The sequence below is a fragment of the Canis lupus genome, chromosome 4 (genome assembly GCF_011100685.1).
Source record: "Canis lupus familiaris isolate Mischka breed German Shepherd chromosome 4, alternate assembly UU_Cfam_GSD_1.0, whole genome shotgun sequence".
Classification (NCBI taxonomy): domain Eukaryota; kingdom Metazoa; phylum Chordata; class Mammalia; order Carnivora; family Canidae; genus Canis; species Canis lupus.
The window spans coordinates 11,404,348-11,427,779 of NC_049225.1; the positions used below are offsets into that span (position 1 = coordinate 11,404,348).

The following is a 23,432-nucleotide window of genomic DNA, read 5'->3' on the forward strand; positions in this document are numbered from 1 at the left end:
TAGGATCAATCATATGGTCATTTGCTGGTCCTCATCTATGAGGCTGACCTTGAAAACAGAGAAGAGCCCTCGGTCCCTGACAAGACAGGCTGCCCAGCTGCCAAATGGATTCAGCTAACCACCATTTCCATCTCAGGGGTCTTTTCTCTCCCCCCACCCCCCACCCCCCACCCCGCCGCCTCTTTAAAATCAGCTGAATCCATTCCTTTAGAATCACATGGAAAATGACTCCCTCCACACCTCATTCAAGAAAAAAAAAATCTTCCCTCACAATGAAGAGTAAGCCTCTTGTGCATTTCTTGGGCAGCTTGACCACTTCGCTGTGGAAAGAGGAGTGAGCTGGGAATGAACTGGGCGAAAGCAGCGACCACCGCGATGCTGCAGGGGACGGACATTGTTTCTTCCGCTAGTCACCTCCCTTCTCCCTCCTCCTGTCTCCAGCTCGAGCGGCCGACCGAGGCTGCGAGTTCGGCGTAGTGAGCCTCTGTACCGAGGGGGGCTGCGTGTGCATCTGTGTGCGTCCCGGGGCGCTGTGCTTAAACCCGCCGAGTGCGTTTGAGGAGCCGCGAAACCACGCGCGGGGGGCAAGCTTCGTGGTGCGTACGTGGTGAGTGTGCGCGCGCGAGGGTGTCCGAGCGCCGGGGGCGGCCCGCCCGCCGCGGCTCCCCGTGGGCCGGCGGGGCCAATGAGCGCGCGGCGGCCGGGGCGGCGGGCGGGGAGGGGGCGCCGGGGCCCTGCGGATGGAGGCGCTGGCGGCGCGGCGCGCTCATTCCGCGCGGGCGTTGCTGGCCGGGGGAGGCGCAGTCCCCGGCCCGGGATCGCGGCCGGGACTCGGGGCGGCGGGCGGCTCGCGGGGCTGGGATGCGCCAGGGGCTCCGTGGCGGCGGCGGCGGCGGCGTCGGCGGCGGCCCGGGGACGAGCTAGCGCCGCGGCGCGGGGAGCCAGTCGCGCCCGGCCGGCGAGCGGAGGCGGCGGCGCAGGCGGAGCGGCGGCCGCGGTCGGAGCCGGAGCCGGAGCCGGAGCCCGAGCGCCGCGCGCCCACCATGGCCGCCCAGGGCGAGCCCGGCTACCTGGCGGCGCAGTCGGACCCGGGCTCCAACAGCGAACGCAGTACTGACTCGCCCATGCCGGGCTCCGAGGACGACCTGGTCGCCGGGGCGCCCCTGCACAGCCCCGAGTGGAGCGAGGAGCGCTTCCGCGTGGACAGGAAGAAACTTGAGGCCATGTTACAAGGTAGGCATCCCCCGCGTTCTCGGGCTCCCGGCCGGAGTCCCCTCTCCTTCCCGGACCTCCCGGCCCCGCGCCCCGCGCCCCGCTCCAGCCCACGGCCGGCTTGGGCTCCCCGGCCCGCTCCCCCGCGAGGCCGCGGGACTCTCCGCCCTCACGCGCCTCGCGGGTCTCAGGGCCGGGAACCTTGGGCCCCTGACTTGACCCGCTTCAGAAAAGCCAAAGGCCGAGTTTGCGCCGGCGCGCCCCGGCTGTGTTCCCGGCTACCTTGGAGCTGCCGCCTTACTCCGGACACCCCGGCTTCGCCCCGGGACCCGCTGAGTCCGCACGGGGTGTGCGTGACAGTGACTCTCTCCCCACTCCCTCAGAGCCTTGAATTCTAGCTGTGTCCCTGTGTCTCCTCTGGTCAGTGTCCACTTCCTCCGGCCGAGGGGCCTTGTCTAGCTGTTGGGAAACACTGCAGATGTCAGGGCTTAAGATAGGAGTGTCCCCACCCCCCCGCCGCGAGGGAGAGGGGCCTGGATGGGGGTAGCAGCCAGAGCGTGGGGACTGTGTCGGGGTCGTGCTGCTGGGTTGGAGGACCTGTGTGTTCATCTCCTGATAGGCTTGTAACACATCTTGAGTCACAGATCATAAAAATCTTCCTGTGCTGTGAGTTTCTGTCTTACACAATTGTGTGTGTGTGTGTGTGTGTGTTTTGTTTTGTTTTGTTTTTTAATTCCCTCGTTTCTCTGGGACTTTCCCAGGCACAACAGCTTTAGGACTGGAGACAAGTTCTGAGTTTTATAATGGGGGGATGGGAGTTTTCAGAGTGAACGCTCAAATGTCCAAGGTCATTTTGGCCTTCCTTAAAAATGTTAATTACTAGTTTATCTGTAAGCCACCAGTCTGGTCATTTCCCTCATCTAGGAAAATAGCGGTAGTTTGAACGACTGTCATTCTTAAAATACTGTAGAGGACCAGACATTAATTTGACTCAGGATGTATGGTGGATTCATTCAGTAGGTAGCGTCCTCATTATCAAGAGAAGTTTGGAGCTTTCCAACTTTCTTTTGTGGCTTGATGCCTCAAAAAGTCAACTAACTTTGACTTTATCAGTCAGTGCATCACAACATGGGAGCTATTTAGCCCTCCGTGGAAATGCAGTGGCTTTGAAAGACAATGTAGCAGGTTATTTTAAGAGAGAACAACATGTTTTCCAAGACAATAACTTGGTAGAAACAAATAGCAGGAGTGTTTGGCTGGCGTTTTTTGGATGAGCTACAAACTCATCTGCCTTGTTGCTTATTTTTATTGATAAACATCCCTAGGGCTTATCGTGTCTCTTTTTTTTTTTCCACCCTTAAATTATATAATTTTCTAAGAGAGTTACTTCTGTGGTAAATTGTTCAAATAAGAATATTGTATAGTGGATTTAGAAATTAGAGTGGTTTTGGAAATTAAAGTTGTATTTCAATAATCCATTTTAGTTTCATTTGTTCCATGGTTCTTTTTGCCTAGTTTCTGATTCTAAATAAAATATTAAGTTTATTCAGAAAAATACTGTGAGATTGTTTCCCACATGAGTTTGGGATAATGTAAAGGGTGGATCTTCTAATAATACTATGTCTTCCTTACCTGTTCCATCTATGCACATACAGATAGTGATAAGCATTTAGTTTCTAGGCAGCCCTCCTGTATAACTTGAGTTTTGGAAGTGGATTTATTTTTTCAATTAATTGATTTTTGTTTAGAATAAAATGAAATATGGGTGGTGTATTTTTTAAATTTGAAGGTATGCTACTCTGACATGAGGTGGTTTGAAATTGCTGCAGTGAAAAAGTTTTGTTTCACAGGAAGTCCTAACAGTTAACGTTTCTTCAACAATCTACGTATAATGAAATATTTACATTTCAGCCCCAAAGAATTCTTTAATGATTGAACATAGTGCTTTGATTAACTTTCCAGAAATCACCAATAAATGAATTATGCCTTCTGAGAAGGTAAATTTTGAACTCATTTGACAATAGAATGGTGCATAGTGTACTAAGACATTTTGTGATGTGTGCTTCCTAGTGTCAATTATGTAAAACAACTATGTTTGAAGGAATGAGACAAGTTTTCTGAACCAAATGTAATTCTGGGTCTCATTGTTTTAAACCAGGTGATTATAGCAAGAGTGGGCACTGGAATCAAACCTAGATTCACGTCCCACAGATGTTGGGACAGTTCCTGGGCTCTCAGTCTCACTCTGCCTGTCTCTAAATGGTGGATTAGTATTTCTCTAATACTAATAGTTGATTAGTATTAGTATTAGCAAATGATAATTGTATTTCTCTTGGGGTTTTGGAAGAATTAAGAGATAATTCCTGATAAGCTATGCTATGCTGTTTGACAATAAGAGCTTAATGTCTATTATATGCTTTTATTGTTGTTAATAATAAATATTACAGCATGGATTCAAAAGATTTCCTGTGCCTACTATAATTTCTGACGTATAGGGTATACTTTAAATTTGGAGAAACAAAAACTTTTGCAATCTCATATTGGGAAAGTAAAATAGAGACTAAGGAGGTTTGCAAGTATTCTAACATTGTTAGATAATCTTGGGTGTAAAACTTTTCATTTGCAAAGTGTCAAGTAGGTAAAGTATTTGTCTAGTTGGATTTCTGATTATGTGAATCTGGTTTGCCATTTTTCTTTTCATAATTGCCTTAAAATATGTGCAGATTTCCAGTTTAAAGCAGAATAAATAAGATTATCTGTCCTGAAGCCTACATAGTGCAAATTAGTGATTATAATGCTTGGAATTTGTTTCTAGAGAGACTGTCCTGGGGGCGAGTTAATCTTTAATGGGTTGTATTTTTATTAGTAGAGAATTTCTTCTATGCAATGGACCAAAAATTCAGTGAGGTTAAAATATGGGCAGTAGGGCACTGATCAAAGAAATGAAATACCATTCTTGGATGATCAATGAATCCCAAAAGAATTTCTATGCATAAAAACACCAGACTGAAAATGTAGGGAAAAAATTGTTAGTTTTTCTTTTCTTTCTTTTCTTTCTTTCCTTTGTGTGTGTGTGTGTGTGTGTGTGTGTGTGAGAGAGAGAGAGAGTGCTAACCACTTTGGAACAGCCTTGCAGAGTATCTGCCATTTTTGTTTGAGTCTAAATGAAGATTACCACTTTGGTTAGTTACTGGTTTTAAAAATGGGAATTATTTTCAAGTTTATTGAGGTTTATGGTCAGCCTGGAATGGACACCATGGACAGCACTGTTTAATAATAAAGAAAAATTGTTTTTAATTAATTTAATACTGATTTTCAAAATTTAGATTTCATGCCTTGTGTGAGATAATAGTATTGATTCATTTAAGTCAAATATGAGTTATGGTATGTAGAGAGAGGGAGGAGAATAGTATAGAAAAAGTCTGGGAGAAAGTAGGAAATAAATAAGTCAGAAGAGTCAGAAATAGTCTTGGTGTTTGGTAGGGACCCAAGAGGCAAACATGGAATATGTATATTTCTGTCTCTCTCTCTCTCTCTCTCTCTCTCTGGTTGTTTTACATCTTACTGTTATACTTTTCTTCTTAAGTTAAAAATCATACAAAAAAATTCCTGCATACATGTAGAAGCAAAGGCATTTTCCAAATTCCCAATCCCTTGTGTCATCATAGAAAGAAGAGTTACAAGGTGGGAAATGGCCTGTTTTTACGAACTGAGGTTGACATCTGGTGGGCTTTTAGGATATTGCTGTGAAAGACTTTAAAAACCATGTTGCATTTTTACAATAATAGGCACAGTGGGGATCACTTACTTCTGCTTACTTGAGTAGAAGAAGCAGCCACTAAGGTTATCAACACATCATTGATTAAAAGTAAGAGTAACAAGTATGTTATCTCTTCCAATTTAGCAAGTGAAGTGAATCTTTAGGGACGATGGTCTTATTTTTTAGATGATTTATGGGAAAAATGTGAAGCAAAGTGTCTGGAAATTGAGGTGTACTGAAAGTGAAGATAAGAGCTAAGCTGAGTATAGTTTTATAGCTAATGTTGGACTAAGGCTAATACAACAGGAATAAATCAAATAACTTGATGAAGCTTAGTGGTTAAAAGCACAGGGCTCTGGGCCAGATATGGATTCAAATCTTAATGCTACCTTCTAATAGGGAACCGGGGAAAATTCTTCACCTGTGGCCCTCTTTCTGAAAGGGGGTTTTAGGGCATCTGGGTAGTTCAGTGACTTAAGCATCCAATTGATTTTGGCTCAGGTCATGATATCAGGATTGTGAGATTGAGCCCCGCATTGGGCTCCGTGCAAGGTATAGAGCCTGCTTGAGATTTTCTCTCCCTCTGCCCCCCATCCCCAATAAATAAATACATAAAATAAAAAGGGGTATAATAGTTCTTGCATCTTGACTGCTTGTGATGATTAAGAGAAAAAGATGTAGGTAAGCATCACAGTGCTGGCCTTATAGCTTCCTGAAGCTCATTTATTATTGCTGAATAAATGAATAATAACTATAGTCATTATAAATCATAGTTCATAAAATGCACATTCTTATATTGCAAATGAAAATCAAGTGTATTGGAAAATGAATTAAATGGTCTTACGATAAGTAAATATTCATAGCTATCTAAATATTCTTGGCCTTACTGGCAGCTCATAGTGTGATGAGTATATTAGCTTCTTGTAAAGGTGGTTGAGTATATACTGAATAAAGCTATATTAGAGATGAGTATGCAATTCTAGATTTTGCTCAGACTGAAAGGGCTTTACACCTTTGTTAGTTGTCTAGTTGTCCTTGCCTGGAGTATTTTTCATTCTTTAAAGGGTCCTAAATAAATTACTTCTGACATTTTTACTAAAGACTAGCAGCAAAATCAGTCTCCTTTCTAGTTTTATGTTGCTTTGAACTTGTCATTCATTGGTGTCTAGAAAGAGACTTTTTTCAAAATCTGTGCACAGGCTTACATGTTGTATTTGTTCACTTGTAAAATGGGGACAGTAGTCCTGTCTTGGATGTTGTGAGCACTGAATGAGATGATGCATGTGAAATGTGTAGCCCAGTGCCAGGCACATGGCACTTTGTGGATGTTAATGTAGCAGCAGCCCTGTGCCATGTGACGGATAAAGATTTTGGAACACTAGAGAGCAAATGCTTGCTTTTATTTTATTTATTTATTTATTTATTTATTTATTTAGATTTTATTTATTTATTCATGAGAGACACAGAGGCACAGACACAGGCAGAGTGAGAAGCAGGCTCCATGCAGGGAGCCCGATGTGGGACTCGATCCAGGGTCTCCAGGATCACACCCTGGGCTGAAGGCGGCGCTAACCTCCTGAGCCACCTGGGCTGCCCAAATGCTTACTTTTAAAACAACTACATGTCAATCCATTTTGTTTAGTGGAAGGGATGATTTATTTTTGAGAAGTCTTTCTCCTGTCAGAGAATCCATTGGGACAATGGTAGTTGAGTGTGAAAGCAGAATTGAAGGATAAGATCATGTTATAAACAATGAAAAAGTGCATTGAAAATTGTGTAGCTTGGCAGTATGAAGCCCAGGTTCTGCCGTCAGAATTGGCTGGATCGGGGTCTTAGTGTCACTTCAGCAGGGCCCTATAAGGGTAGCATGAGACGGGCATTATGTCCCTGTCCTCGGGACATCGAGTAAGCACTCTCAGTACATGCATGTTCTCTCAGTAAGTCTGATCTTTGCGAAGACTTGTGCGGTGTTGGTGGAGTTGATCATTGATAAGTTAAAACAGAAAGGTTTGTCATATGGCTGATTTTAATAGGCAGGTATATATTTGGCTGTGACTAACAGAAAACCGAACAGAGTGGCTTAAACCAGCCAGGAGTTTATTTTCCTCACCTAATACAAAATCTGGAGCTCAGGGGTCCACCCCTGAATAGTTGCCCCAGGGGCATCAAGGAGCCCAGTGACTACCTTCCTCACCTCTGCCATTCCCAGTCTGTGGCTTTTGGCCTCATTGTTATAGAAACTAGCTGTCTGTGCCTGGAGGTGCATCTTCGGTCAGGGGAGGGGAAAAGAGGAGAATAAACATTGTTTTCTGCTCAAAATTTTGAAGAATAACCTAAACATTTTGTGGATGTTACATATTTATAAATCCATTTCCTACCTACTAAGCTACTAATAACTATAGGTGATGAAAACATTATTTGTAATAAGTATTATTATTATTTTAATTTATTTATGATAGTCACACACACAGAGAGAGACAGAGAGGCAGAGACACAGGCAGAGGGAGAAGCAGGCTCCATGCAGGGAGCCCGACGTGAGATTCGATCCCGGGTCTCCAGGATCGCGCCCTGGGCCAAAGGCAGGCGCTAAACCGCTGCGCCACCCAGGGATCCCTGTAATAAGTATTAAATCCCACTGGCATTTATGATGCTGGCATATACAAACGTAATGCTCACTTTCTAGCTATAAAGTAGTTTCTCTGTTACATTAAATAAGATAAACCACACATTAGTGTATATATTGAGTTTATCTGAAGCTTAATTGCATCTCTTCTATAGGAAGATGCTCAAACATAGGATTTGAAAATTAGCCATTGAAGTTATTTTTCTTATTATGAAGGTAATATGAACTTATTTTTTAAAGATTTTATTTATTTATTCATGAGAGACAGACAGAGAGAGGTAGAGACATAAGCAGAGGGAGAAGCGGGCTCTCTGAGGGGAGCCTATGTGGGACTTGATCCCAGGACCCTGGGATCACGTCCTGAGCTGAAGGCAGATGCTTAAGCACTGAGCGACCTAGGTGCCCTGGTAATATGAACTTATATAGAATACTTGAAACAGATGTAAAATAGAAGACCCAAAAGTCATCCCTAATCTAGCAATAATCACTGTAAGTGTTTTGGGAATCTAGCAAGAACCACTTGTAGGATTTTTGGGAATTATTTCCGGGTCTTTAAACAATATACGCACATATAATTTATTTTTACGACAGATTTTGAGTTCCTACTGTATCACAGGTACAGTGTTAGTGTTAGGCTTTGGGGATGCAATCAAAACCAAGATAGATTTGGTTTCGTGTCTTGTGTTCCTTACATTCTAAACTGGGATCACACCCAGTTTTTCACTTACCATTGTGTCATGAGGATTTTCCATCTCATTAAAGATTTTTGAACAGCATGGTTTTATTTTATTATTATTTTTTAAAAGATTTTATATACTTACTCATGAGAGACACAGAGAGAGGCAGAGACATAGGCAGAGGGAGAAGCAGGCTTCTGTGGGTAGTCTGATGCGGGACTTCCTCCCAGGACCCCAGGATTACGACCTGAGCCAAAGGCAGACGCTCAACCACTGAGCCACCCAGATGTTCCTGAGCATGGTTTAAAATGAATATAAACTATCCCCTTGACATATCATACTTTGCTTAAACCTTATGACATAAGCATTTATGATAAAACTTTTCCCAGGAGGGGAAAGAGCCTAGGGTTTTTACTCAAACTGACTGGGATTCAGATCTTGGGCAGGTTGATAACTCGTGCTTGGGTAAGTAAATAACTTCTCTGAGCCTCAGTCTTTTTATCTCTGCAGTGAGGATAAAAGTATTGAGGATTAGAAATACTGTGTATAAGCCAGATGCAGTGCCAGATGCAGTGCATATACTCAAAAAATGGTAGATGGTGAATATTAATATTGCTGTCCCAAACACTCTTGCCTAAAAGCATGGCTTGCATCCTGAATATTCTCTTATGAAAAATTCTTACTAGTGAAATTTTGGGGGCAAAGGGCATGGATATTTTAAGACTCTTGATAAAGTTTGCAAAATTATTTTCGAAAGTTTCATAGGTTAGGCAGAAGAGACAACAGATTTGCAGGATGTCTGCTCCTTTTGCCTTTGATCTTACAACCTGGCTTGTTTGGGCTAGTAAGTGTGAGAAATTAGGATGTAATTGAATTACCTATCCAGATTTAGAGTTCTATATGTTTCTTTCACTAAAAATTTTGAATGGTGTTTATTTTACCTGATTAACATGTCAGATTCTTAAAGTCTGTGTGCATTAAAATTACCTGAGAAGATTGTACAGAAACTCTGGACTTGTGTTGGAGATACTGATTGTGTTGGTTTGATAATTTCAGTAGTGGTTGGAATCTGCATTTTGAAAAGAATCTCATGTGAATCCAATGTAGGTGATCTAGGGCTACTACACTTTGAGAAGTGTTGCTATGTGGTTAGATAATGATGGCTAAAATTAAGAAGATTCAGATCCTTTTCTTTCTTTAATTTTCTTTACTTTTGAAGCTTATACTTTCTCCATGTTAAACCATCTTGAAGCATTTTAGTCTAGGAGCATAATTTATAACTGGCACAGCGTTGTTTAGAGTGGCTTGTTGTATGGGACCTGGGAAGAGCCTAAACCTGTGGGAGGATATATTCCTGCGGGAGGATATATTGTTTTTATTATGGCACAGCAGGCTCAGAATAAATTTAATTTTCCTACAGATTCCCATTAAATTAGTTGTAATAGATATCTATTCAATATATTATGAAATAATTTAAAAGGACACATTTGTTGTTACAGAAATTTAAAAGGCAGTGTGAAGGGAACTTTTAAGAATAAAAACAGTCATCAGTAACCCCAGTATACTGAAGCTATTTTCATTTTTCTGCCTTGAAATGTAGTTTTGACATACATAATAGTTTTGACTATTTGCATAGTTTATGTAGTTCATGCTATAGTATTAACTACTACTTTGTATTTAGTATTTTAATTTAATATATTAAATGTTTTTGTATTTCCTTTTTTTTAAGATTTTATTTATTCATGAGAGACAGAGAGAGAGAGAGGGGCAGAGATACAGGCTGCTGTTGAGATCTGTGTTTTACAGATAGGGAAGCTAAAAAACCCTTTAAACTTGGGGCATCAGTTTCTTTTTGGAATTCTTCGTGGGACTAGACACTAGTTTTCTTCTTAGGGTTGTTGCAGAGTTGAAACTCTTATGCAGTATAGAGATACACCAAATCTCGATCTAAGATGCTAACCTGTCCTCCAGAATAGGGTAGTGTTTCCCCTAGTTCCCTGCTGAAACGCAGAGGAATGTGGTAGTAGGTGCACAGTTGGGTTAGAATTCTTGGTGAGATTGCACATATTCCAAAGCTCTGCCTTGTACTAGCTTTGGTTAACTTTTCTGTTTTCTTCACGAAACAGAGATAATAACATCTCTCTCCCAGGGCTGCAGTGAAGATTACATGATAATTTGTGTAAAGTTGGCTCACAGTTGATTCTCTGTACATGATCTGTATGTTTCAAATTCATCTCTTATTCCTCTTCAGCACCTAGTCCAGTGCAGTGTTTATGACCCATGAATAAATGACCCATGGTGGAATTGGACTAAAAACTGCTCATTTTGGGCTATGGACTTGACATTGACCTCCTGGAATGGAACTTTAAAGGTAGGGCATGTACTTAGCCTTAAGATATATCCCAGTTCTGCCTTACATAAATAAGGCATAGTAATTGTCCACATGCAAGGTGGTCTTTCTTTACTTTTAGTCCAGGAGCTATGTAGAATGTTGTACTATTAGTGATATATTAGTGCAGAGATTTGAATTGAGGATATGGAAAATAATTCAAGTGAGGTTAATGCTGAGTAATTTGTCTCTGTTTCTGATCTGAATTAGTTTTATACATTGAAATTTGTCAAGGTAAGTATAGTTATTTATTTAGATGTAGATACTGCATTATCTCTTTCTTACAAGAATACATCTCCAGATACTTGTTTAAATATGATTTTAAAGCATTTCAGATAAGAGCTAATCTTTTTTGAAATAACTGTTCTTTTATGTTAATTGCTCATTGTACTAGGATAGTCACCGACATATTTTTAGTTAGAAGAAAGTAAACCATTCCTCTCAGAAGAGTGGGTAACCAGGAGTCAGGTGATTTGAGTTCATTATCCAGTCTTGCCATTGACATTTTACAAGTCATTTAACTTCTCAGGGTTTTGGATTAGATTTCCCTAAAATCCTTTCCAGTTTTAGTGTTCCGAGTATTTTGCATAGAATACAATAAAAACCCAATAGTGTTTGGCATGTGGTGATAGAAGCTCACTGAGTTTACATACATAAGTCGTTTGGGTAGGAATTTGCCTTTATGAGTACTATACACATGAGCCTTCACAACCAGTGGGGGAAGAGGGTGGAATGAAGACAGTTGGAGTATCCTGGTTTGGAGGAGCAAGTATTCATAAGACAGCTGACTGTGAGCTCTGTTGATGTCTTGGCAGTTTTCAGTGTCCTGTGGGCTAGGTTCCCTAATTTAAGATTTTCTACTGACCAGGATGGCAGTGCTAACCATAGTTGAAACTTGTTGGTGTTGACTTAACTGATTTAGATGAACAAAGGAGATCATGTGCTTCCCCATGTAGCATCTTTTTGTTACATTTTCCTTCTTCTGTAACATGTCCAGTTTTCAAGCTTCATGTGCCAAGATTTAAACATGTCATATAGGGATCCCTGGGTGGCGCAGCGGTTTGGCGCCTGCCTTTGGCCCAGGGCGTGATCCTGGAGACCCCGGATCGAATCCCACGTCGGGCTCCCGGTGCATGGATCCTGCTTCTCCCTCTGCCTGTGTCTCTGCCTCTCTCTCTCTCTCTCTCTCTCTGTGTGTGTGTGTGACTATCATAAACAAAACAAAAAAAAAAAAATAAAAAATAAACATGTCATATAAAACACTACAGAATCATGGTAGGGAAATGTAATAATGTTCATTAGAGTAAAATCTCAATTAAAAAATATGTCCAAATTTAAAGTATTTTCAGAATTATTTTAATTCCTTCTTCATTATTGAGCTCTAACACACTATTTATCTTTAGAGGACCATTAAAGCTTGTATTATATATTTTTTGAATTGGTCCCTTTATCATATTCTGAGCTTTTGAAGTACCATTTAAGCAAAAATCAATATTTTGGTAAGAAATGGCTGTCTTTTAAATTGCTTGATTATAATGGTCTAATTTAAAAAGCCAGAAAAGTGTTTAGCATGAGTATTACAGGACGACTCATATAAAGAAATGCTTATTTTAATCCAGGGGATTGTTTTTCTTCATTTATTTTTTACATTGGTAAAGGAAACCCAAGATTAGCATAAATCTATAGGGTTTTTATTATTTTTGTTACAGGGGTCTATAATTTAGTAAAACATTGCTGGCAGTCATACTGTCACCAAAACAGAAAGATTGCCTTCAAAAATATATTTGCTGTCAGTGAATGGACATCTGAGATACATTATCTATGGAAAGTGTATTTGACTACATCAAAACATCTAGGCTTGAGCAACAAAATATAAAAGTATATTTGAATTTGAAGGAAGTTCTGCATAAATGATTAGCTTTAAAGCTTGTGAAAATTGTTTTATTATAAATCATTAGAAGTAGTGAGGCCATCTGAAAAACCCAATGGGCAATTGCTGTGTTTAAAAAGAATCATGAGGTGATGTTAAGGGACTTCACAAATGAATAAAGCTTTTTACCTATAAGAGGAATACAGTCTAGGGGCAGCCCTGGTGGCTTAGTGGTTTGGCGCCGCCTTTGGCCTGGGGTGTGATCCTGGAGACCTGGGATCGAGTCCCACGTCGGGCTCCCTGCATGGGGCCTGCTTCTCCCTCTGCCTGTGTCTCTGTATCTCTCATGAATAAATAAATAAAATCTTTTTTTTTTTTTTAAAAAAAGAGGAATACAGTCTAGTAGAAGAGAGGAAACCCTCCTATACACAATAACAGAAAAGAAAGGGAGATCCCATGGAGTAAGGTCCTGCTTAAATAATGTGGTTCTTAGCCTGGGGTTGCCTACCTCTGTCCCTTAAGATTAGGGCTTGCAACAGCTAGCTTATTTGGGAAATCCTCTCAAGAAGAGGCTAGGAGAGTCAAATGGGGAAGAAAAAGCCAAAGCCAATACAGTGATGCGTTATTAACTTGGTTACTTCTAAGGGTGACTACGTTTAGTAGTCTCAGAGTCTACATCCCTAAATCATTCATCTAAGGCACTAAAAGGAGAAGTACTTGTCTATAAGCTTGTATACATCTTTCGAGAGGATTGGGGGTTGACCTATGAGGTTTGCCTTTTCTGCACTTCTGGGTTACATATGTGTGACACCTCTTGAGCCTGCATGCATCCAACCAGCTCCCATAGCAGGAAGTGAGAAGTCTGGCTGGTATAAGCTTGAGATGAGGTCTCTTAACAAAGAATGAGTTGACACCTGCACACAGTCATTACTTTTAGCTTGGAAAGAGAGTGGAAGAGATGAAGTGTAATGGAGGTGAGATAATGTATAATATGGTCTGTACAATACAAAAGCTGTATGTATTTTAAATGCAAAAAAAAATTTAGAAAGTGGGAGATAGAAGTGAAGGTCAGTACCTTTTATTTTAAACCAAAGAGTAGTCTTTACTGTAAATTTTTGGTGACTGCTGTTGTGTATGTTTCTGTTGAGTTTTTAATAATGTGAGAATATAGAAATAGACTGGTCTGTGGTCAGAAACATGGTAGAATAGAAAACTCCAGAACTCACTCCCCTGTAGAAACACTGACTTAGTATTCAGTCCAAAAAGCCATTATGACCCTGCCCAGGCCTACTCAGAGGCAAGAATAGCTGCAATGAAATGGGTCAGAAAGATAGTTTCATTTTATTCATATCAGTCTCTCTTGCAGGCTAGTAAAGCTAGTGATTAAAAGGAAAAGCCCAATATGCTGCTTGTCCCTTGGAAGGGAAAGAGAATAGTGGAACAAATATCCAGTGTTTTCTTGGAGTGGGTGACTACTTGAGGGGTTGGTTTATATTTTGTTGCTTGACTTGGAGTGCTGATGAGGAACTGGTATACTTTGGATGCCTGAGGCATCTTAAAACGAAAGAGAGCTCAGCAGCTTATGATCCTGCTAGAGAAACTGCAGTACTGTAGACAAACAACAGAGGGAGAAAGAGACTAATGCCTCATGAAAAAGAAACTGGAAAATCTCTCAAATTGGAAAATTACATTAGCCCAGAGAACATGTGTCCTTGTAAAATGTTTGAGAGGCCCCCAAAATCTCTAGCCAGGCTGACTGATAGTAGTCTTCCAATATACAAAGCCAGTCTATAAAATTTGGGGGAGGTGGCTGCTTTTTTAAAATGCAAAAATCACAACAAAAAATATGGCAAATAACAAGGCACATAAAAAAAGTGGGGAAATGTGGCTCAATAAAAATAAAAACAAAAACAAAAACAAAATAAATCTTCAGCAACTGAGCGTAAAGAAATGGAGATCTATGAATTACCTGACAAAGATTTAAAAATAATTGTCTTAAACTCAGTGTGCTTCAATAGTTTAATTGAGAAATTCAGTAGAGGGGATCAACAGCAGACTTGATAAAACAGAAGAAAGAATCAGTGAACTTGAAGACAGTTCATTTGAAATGATCAAATCAAAGGAATGAAAGGAAAAACAAATGAAGAAATCTGAAAAAAGCCTAAGGGACAGATGGGACACTGTCAAATGGACCAATTTATACAATATGGGAGTCTCTGAAGAGAAGAAGAGAGATGAGTTTCTCTGAAGACACAATGACAGAAAACTTCCCAAATAAGGAAGGAAATGAACATTCAAATTCAAGAAACTTAAAATATTCCAACTAAGACGAATCTGAAGAAGTCCACACTGAGACACATTATAGAAAACCCAAAAATGGATTCTCAACTTATGGTCAACTAATCTTTGACAAAGCAGGAAAGAATATCCAATGGAAAAAAGATAGTCTCTTCAACAAATGCTGTTGGGAAAATTGGACAGCCACATGCAGAAGATTGAAACTAGACCATTCTCTTACATCATACACAAAAATAAAATGGATGAAAGACCTAACTGTGATATAGGAATTGAACAAAATCCTGGAGGAGAACACAGGCAGCAACTTCTTCTACCTTGGCTGCAGCAACTTCTTGCTAGATATATCTTCAAAGGCAAGAGAAATAAAAGTAAAAAATGAAGTATTGCAACTTCATTGAGATAAAAAGCTTTTGCACAGCAAAGTAAACAGTTGGCAAAACAAAAAGACAACCAACAGAATGGGAGAAGATATTTGCAAATGACTTATCAGATAAAGGGCTAGTACCCAAAATCTGTAAAAAACTTATCAAACTCAACACCCAAAAAATGAAAAAATCCAGTCAAGAAATGGCAGAAGACATGAACAGACATTTCTCAAAAGAAGACATACAAATGGCCAACAAATACATGAAAGAATGCTCATCATCATTTAGCATCAAGGAAATACAAGTCAAAACCACAATGAGATACCACTTCACACCAGTCAGAATGGCGAAAATTAACAAGTCAGGAAATGACAGATGTTGGTGAGGATGCAGAGAAAGGGGAATGCTCTCATTGTTGGTGGGAATGTAAGCTGGTACAGCCAGTGTGAAAAATATTATGGAGGTTCCTCAAGAAGTTAAAAATAGAGCTACCTTACAACCCAGTAATTGCATTACTAGTTTACCCAAAAGATAAAATGTAGTGATCCAAAGGGGCAATTGCACCCTAGTGTTTATAACAGCAATGTCCATAATAACCAAACTATGGAAAGAGCCATCGACTGATGAATGGATTAAGAAGATCTGGTGTGGGAATCCCTGGGTGGCTCAGTGGTTTAGCGCCTGCCTTTGGCCCAGGGCGCGATCCTGGGGTCCTGGGATCGAGTCCCATGTCGGGCTCCTGGCATGGAACCTGCTTCTCCCTCCTCCTGTGTCTCTGCCTCTCTTTCTCTCTCTATGTCTATCATAAATGAATAAATAAATCTTTAAAAAAATAATAAGACAAGCCTCATAGGGAGAAGGGGGCAAAAAAAAAAAAAAAGATCTGGTGTGTGTGTGTGTGTATGTATGTATATATGTATGTATGTATGTATGTATGTATCTATCTATCTAATGGGATATTACCCAGCCATCAAAAAATTGAAATCTTACCATTTGCAATGATGTGGATTGAACTAGAGGTTATTATGCTAAGCAAAATAAATTAATTAGAGAAAGACAATTATCATATGATTTCACTCATATGTGGAATTAAGCAGCAAAATAGAGGATCATAGGGGAAGAGAGGAAAAAATAAAACAAGATGCAATCAGAGAGGGAGACAAACCATAAGAGATTCTTAATTATAGGAAACAAACTGAGGGTTGTTGGAGGGGTGGTGGGTGGGGGGATGGGGTAACTGGGTGATGGGCATTAAAGAGGGCACTTGATATAATGAGCACTGGATGTTATATGCAACTGATGAATCGCTGAATTCTACTTCTGAAACTAATAATACACTGTTAATTAATTGAATTTAAATTAAAAAAGACATTATAATCAAACTCTTAAAAGTCAGGACAATCTTGAGAGCAGCCAGAAAAAAACAGCTTATATACAAGGATGCTCCCTTATGAGTATCTGCAGATTTCTCAGCAGAAACATTATAGGCCAGAGGGAGTGGGATAATATACACAAAGTGCTAAAAGAAAAAAAAAAAACTGTCAAACAAGAATGCTATATCTGGCAAAACTGTCTTTCAGAAGTGAAGGAGAAATATAGATCATCCTGGATAAATAAATGCTGAGGAAGTTCATCACAACTAGATGTGCCTAATAAGAATTGTTAAATGAAGTCCTTTAAGTTGAAATGAAAGGACACTAGATAGCAACACAAAGCATATATAAATATAAAGATCTTCAGTAAAGAAAATACCTATAGGACATGTCCCTATAAAAAAAGATCAATGAAACACGAAGGCAGCAGGAGAGGAAAAGAGGGATAAAATATCTGTAAGATATATAAAAATCAATTAACAAAATTAAAAAAGTAAGTCCTTCCCTATCAGCAATTATTTTAAGTATAAACAGAGTAAACTTCCCCAGTCAAAAGATGTAGAGTGGCTGAATGGATTTAAAAAATGGGCAACTCTGTATTGTTTATAAGAGACTCACTTTAGGTATAAAGAGTACCCAGGCTGAAGGTGAAAGAAAGAGCAAAGATATGTCATAGTGAATAGAAACCGAAAGAGAGCAGGGGTGATACTTATACCAGACAAAATAAACTTTAAGTTAAAAACTGCTACAAGACACAAAGAAGGTGACTATCTAATGATGAAAGGCTCAGTTTACTAAGAAGATGTAACAGTTGTATGCACCTAATAGCAGAGTGCCTAGTTGTGTGAAGTAAACATTACATTGACAGAAGTGAAGGGAGAAATAGACAGTAACATAGTAATAGTGGGATATTTCAACACCTCACTTTCAGTAAGGGGATAGGAGAACCAGACAGAAAGCTAGCAAGGGAACAGGACTTGAACAACCTGATAGACTAGTTGGAACACTCCACTCAACAACAGCAGAGTGCACATTTTTTCTTAAGTGTACGTTGAATATTCTCTAGGATCACATGTTAGGCCATAAAACTATTCTTAAATTTAAGAAGATTAAGATCATAGTGGCTATCTCTTTTGACCACAGTGGAATGAAACTAAAGATCAATAGCAAAGGAAAACTGGAAAATTCACTAATATGTAAAACAAACAAACAAAAACACACACTCCTGAACAGTCAGTAGGTCAAAGGAGAAAACACAGGGGAATTTAGAAAATATCTTGAGACAAGTGAAAATGAAGACAAAAGATAAAATGTGGGATGCAGCAAAAGCAGTAGTACTGAGAGGGAAGGTTATATTGGTAAATGCCTATATTAAAAAAAGAACAAATTTCAAAGTGATAGTCTAACAACTTAGAACTAGAAAAAGGAGAAAGGAGCTAAACCCAAGTTTAGCAGAAGGAAGGAAATAGTAAACATTGGTAGGGGAAATCAATGATATAGAGAATAGAAAAACAACAGTAGAAAAACCAATGACATTAAGAGTTGGTTCTTTGGAAAGATTAATGAAATTGAAAAGTTCTTTGCTGGTCTACGAATAAAATGAGACTCAAATAACAAAAATCAATCATTAAAGTGGAGATATTACAAATGATGCCACAGAAATAAAAAAGATCATACAGGACAACTGTGAACAATTATATGCCAACAAATTGGATAGCCTGGAAGAATTGGTTAAATTTAGAAAAATATATGACCTACCAAGACTGAATCATGAAGAGATAAAAAATCTGGACAGAGCTAGAATTGTTACGGAGATTGAATCAGCAGTAATCTTCCAATAATGAAAATCTCAGAACCAGATGGCTTCCCTGGAGAATGATACCAAACATTTAAAGAAGAATTGAATCCAGTTCTTTTCCAACTCTTCCTAAAATATGAGGAGGAGGGAACACTTCCAAACTCATGCTGTGGGACCCCCTGATGTCAAAGTCAAAGATACTGTAAGAAAACTACAGATTAATATCCCTAATGAACATTGATGCAAAGATCCTCAAAATATTAGGAAACTAAATTCAACAGCACATTAAAAGGATTCTACAGGGATCCCTGGGTGGCGCAGCGGTTTAGCGCCTGCCTTTGGCCCAGGGCGTGATCCTGGAGACCCGGGATCGAATCCCACGTCGGGCTCCCGGTGCATGGAGCCTGCTTCTCCCTCTGCCTAAGTCTCTGCCTCTCTCTCTCTCTCTGTGTGACTATCATAAATAAATAAAAATTAAAAAAAAAAAAAAAAGGATTCTACATCATGTCCAAGTGAGATTATTTCTGGAATGCAGAAATGGTTTAACATGTGAGAATCAATCAGTATAATTTACCACATGAACAGAATTACAGGACAAAACCCACATGATCTCAAGTGGGTAGTAAAAAGCATTTGACAGTATTCATCATCCTTTCATGATAAAAACATTCAATAAACTAAGAATAGAAGGAGATTACCTCAATGTAAGGAAGAGCAAATATGAAAAGCCACAGCTGATATCACTCAGTGGTGAAAAACTGAAAGCTTTTCCTCCAAGTCAGGATGCCCATTCTAACCACTTCTATTCAGTAAAGTACCAAAAGTCCTAGTCAGAACAATCAAGCAGGGAAAAAGAAGTAAGGCATCCACATGGAAAAAGACGAGGTAAAATTATTTCTGTTTGCTGGTGGCATGATCTTGTATGTAGAAAACCCTAAAGATGCCATACACACAAAAACTTAGAGTAAACTAATTTAGCAAGGTTGTAGGATACAGAATGAAGACACAAAAGTAAATTGCATTTCTATACAAGGACCAATCTGAAAATAAGAAAATAATCCCAAATATAATAGCATCAAAAAGATAAAATACTTAGGAAATAAACTTAACTGAGGAGGTAAAAGGTTTGCATATTGAGAATTACAAAATATTGCTGAAAGAAATTAAAGAAGATGCAAATAAATGGAAAGACATATATGTAGTTGAAAGGTTTAGTATTGTTAAAATGCCCTGCCACCTCAGGTGATTTGCTGCAAATGCTATAAAAATCTTAATCTCATGTTTTGCAGAAATAGAAAAAAATTTTAAAACTCTTATGGAATCTTAAAGTGCCCCAAATAGTAAAGTCAGTCTTGAGAAAGACAAAGTTGGAGGCCTCACACTTTCTGACTTCAAAACATATTATAAAACTACAGTAATCAAACAGTATGGCACAGAGACAGACATACTGACCAAAAGAACACAACAGAGAACCCAGAAATAATCTTTCCCTTATTTAGTCAGAAGATATTTGACAAAGGTGGTAAGGCCACATGATAGGAAAGGATAGTCTCTTCAGCAAGCAGTGTTAGGAAAACTGGAGGTCTGCAGGCAAAAGAATGGACCCTTACTTTACACCATATACAAACATTAACTAAAATGGTTCAAAGACCTAAATGTAAGACCTGAAACTGTAAAACTCCTGGAAGAAAACCTAAAGGATGGGCTTTGTGTCGCCGGATTTGGCAGTTATTTTTGGATATAACACCAAAAGCGTAGATACAACAAGCAGTAATAGACAAAAGGTATGATATTAAACTTAAAAACTTCTGTGCAGCAAAGGAAACAATCAACAGAATGAAAAGGCTACCAACAGAATGGAGAAAATATTTGGAAACTATGTATCTGATAAAGGATTAATATCCATATTATAGAATTCCTACAACTCAGAACAAAACACAAAATTATCAAAAAATTGATAAAGGTTTTGAATAGCCATTGCTCCAAAGAGGATGCACAAATGACCAACAAACATAAAAAGATGCTCAACATCAAGTAATCATTAAGAAATGCAAGTTTTTAAAACCACAATGAGATATCACCTCCCAGGCGTTAGGATGGCCATTATTCAAAAAAACAAAAACAAAAAAACAAAAAACAAAAAAACAGAAAATAAGTGTAGGCAAGTATACGGAGAAATTGGAACCCTTGTGCACTGTTGGTGGGAATGTAAAATGGTGCAGCTGCTATGGAAGATAGTATGATGCTTCCTTGACAAATTAAAAATGGAGTTATATATGATCTAGCAACCCTACTTCTCAATAGATATCCAAAAGAATTGAAAACATCCATTCAAAGAGATAACTGCACACTCATGTTCAATGGAGCATTATCCACAGTAGCCAAGAGATGGGAACAACCTAAAGTCCATCAGTCGATAAATGGAGAAAGAAAACGTGTGTGCACGTACACACACAATGGAATCTTACGTTGCCTTAAGAAGAAGAAAATCTTGTTACATGATACAACATGCTACAACATGAATGAACCTTGAGAACATTATTGCTAAGAGAAAAGTAAAATAAGCTAGTCACAGAAGGACAAATACTACCTGATTACACATATATGAGGTATCTAAAATAGTAAAAACTCTCAGAAACAGAAAGTAAAATGGTGGTGCCAGGGGCTGGAGGAGTAGAAAAGAGGAGTCTGCTCAGTTGTTACAGTTTCCATTTTGGAGATGAAAAACTTCTAGAGATCTGTTGCACAGCAATGTGCATATAGTTAACACTATTGTACTGTTCACTTAAAAATGGTTAAGATAGTAAATGTTACATATTTTTGACTAAAATAAAAACCAAAAAAGGAAAAAAAAAACCCTGTATGTTGTCCTCTTACTTTTTTACCCGATAAGACAGATTTTTGCCTTAGGTAAACCTTTATGAACAGTCACGATCTTTTAAAAACTTTAAAAGTTGGAAAAGAGAAAGCAAAAGGCACTTGAAAAATCATAGTAATTCTTTATCTTTTGTTAATAGTTTAAAAAGAAGAGAACTTTCTGTATTTCATAAGGGTGAAAGCACTCCTCCATTGAAACCTGAACCATGAGTATTTCCTTCTGAGAAATGCATGAAAATAAATCGGTATGAAGGCAGAGTCCTGCAGTAACTGGAACCTTGTAATAGCATTTACATTTGGTATTAACATGGTCATACAGGAAAAAAGATTCAGTTATTTTCAAGCTCTCAAATCCCAAATGTGCTGGATAGATATTTCTTTTAAAAAATAAACATACAATATGGATTTGTGTGACTTGAAGTTTAAAATAAATGTTCTTGTCTTCCATAGTTAACAATTGTAAGAATATCACTTTCTCAAGTTCCTATATTTTTAAAGTGGAATAGCATGGTTTGGCTCCGCTACTAAGTTAAGTTGTTGCTGGCTTGCACATAATTGTAACATTGGTTACACTATAATCTTTATCTCCATTGGAAAATATGCCCTATTTTCAGTGTTTGTTTCAGGGTTCTTGGCTTGAAATTTCTGTTTAGCAACAAAGCATTGATTTGTATGTGTAATCTGTATTATGCATCCAGAAAGAAAAGAAATAGAAATGTGTTACACTGTGTTACAAATACACATTCAGAAGTCTGAAAAACATTTAGTGCAATATTTTCTTAATTGATAATGTTTCTAGTTATATACATAATGTATATACATAACATGCAACAAACACATATGTATGTGTTTATATGTTATGAATTGAATTGTGTCCACTCAAAATTCATGTTGGAATTCTAACCCCTGCTATCTTAGAGAGTGACCTTGTTTAGAAATAGGGCCTTTATATAGGTAATCAAATTAAAGTGAAGTCATTAGGGTAGACCCTAATCCAGTGTAACTGGTGTACTATGAAAAAAGGAGAAATTTGGACACACACAGATTAGAGGGACGATATTGTGAAGAGCTATGAGGAGAACCTGGCCATCCCTCATACCTCTCAGAAGAAACCAACCTAACAGCACATTAATTTTGGACTTCTAATCTCTAGAACTGGGGACGGAAAATTTCTGGTGTTTAAGCCACCCAGTGTGTGATTACTTAGCATATGGAAGTATTAAGAAATGAATGTGATGTATTTCTCTGTAGTACAAATCAGAATTTACTCATTTAGCTGAAGCATGTAATCTTAAAACAGTTTAACATTTTTTACTTAGTATCTCATAAGCACACTCAAGAAATTAAAGTTGTCCATGATCATGAAGCAGTTAGATTTGGAAAGTGAATCCAGGACTTCTGACCCTACTTTGCAGGAATATAAATTAGATCTTTTCTTATTCAGGAGTGTATGAGTTTGTGCAATTTGTAGCAGTGCCAGAGTCCACCAGAGACCTAATAGTTTAGAGAGGCAGAATCAGAAACAAATTTACTCTCATACATCATCAAACAACAAAAACAGAAAAATCAAAACCAAATCCCAAAACAAAACCCTCAAAATTACACATATTAGAATAAAATTTTCTGGAGATTAGAAATAGATATCTTCAAATGATCAACTTTCCTACTGCCCCAGCTGTTAGTGTCTTTTTATTGGGCTCATGTTGTCATGAGCGAGTGGAGAATTCAATACTTGGAAAACTGGAAGAAGCAGCATTCTCTCAGCTATCTGCCTTTATATTCCCTGGCAAAACCCAGGTATCCTGTGCCACATATCTGAATAAACCCACACCTGAGGTTACTACGCCTGTCCAATGCAGGAACACATCAGGGTTCCCCAAACCTTTCGGAAAAATTAGATATAGTGATTGAGAAGAAGAAAGCTATCTTAAATGTTAGGTATTTTTGTTGTCGCTGTTGGAGGTTGGGAGAGGTTAATTTTTGGATGAAAAAGTTCTATACCAGGCAGCCCAGGTGGCTCAGTGGTTTAGCGCCACCTTCCGCCCAGGGCGTGATCCTGGAGAGCCGGGATCGAGTCCCACGTCGGACTCCCTGCATGGAGCCTGCTTCTCCCTCTGCCTGTGTCTCTGCCTCTCTCTCTGTGTCTCTCATGAATACATAAATAAAATCTTAAAAAAAGTTCTACAGCTA

General features: G+C 39.0%; 1 protein-coding gene across 3 annotated transcripts in view; it reads left to right on the plus strand.

Moving 5' to 3' along the window:
- The first annotated feature begins 999 nt into the window (after window positions 1-999).
- BICC1 (BicC family RNA binding protein 1) overlaps window positions 1,000-23,432 on the plus strand; it is a 270,915-nt gene continuing 248,482 nt past the window's right edge. The window contains exon 1 of one of the 3 annotated variants that reach the window (XM_038533967.1): window positions 1,000-1,233. In XM_038533967.1, the coding sequence (XP_038389895.1) occupies window positions 1,044-1,233 (190 nt within the window). In that variant the 5' untranslated portion in view covers window positions 1,000-1,043. The remainder of the gene's footprint in view (window positions 1,234-23,432) is intronic. The other 2 variants (XM_038533968.1, XM_038533966.1) reach the window with 2 other exon arrangements.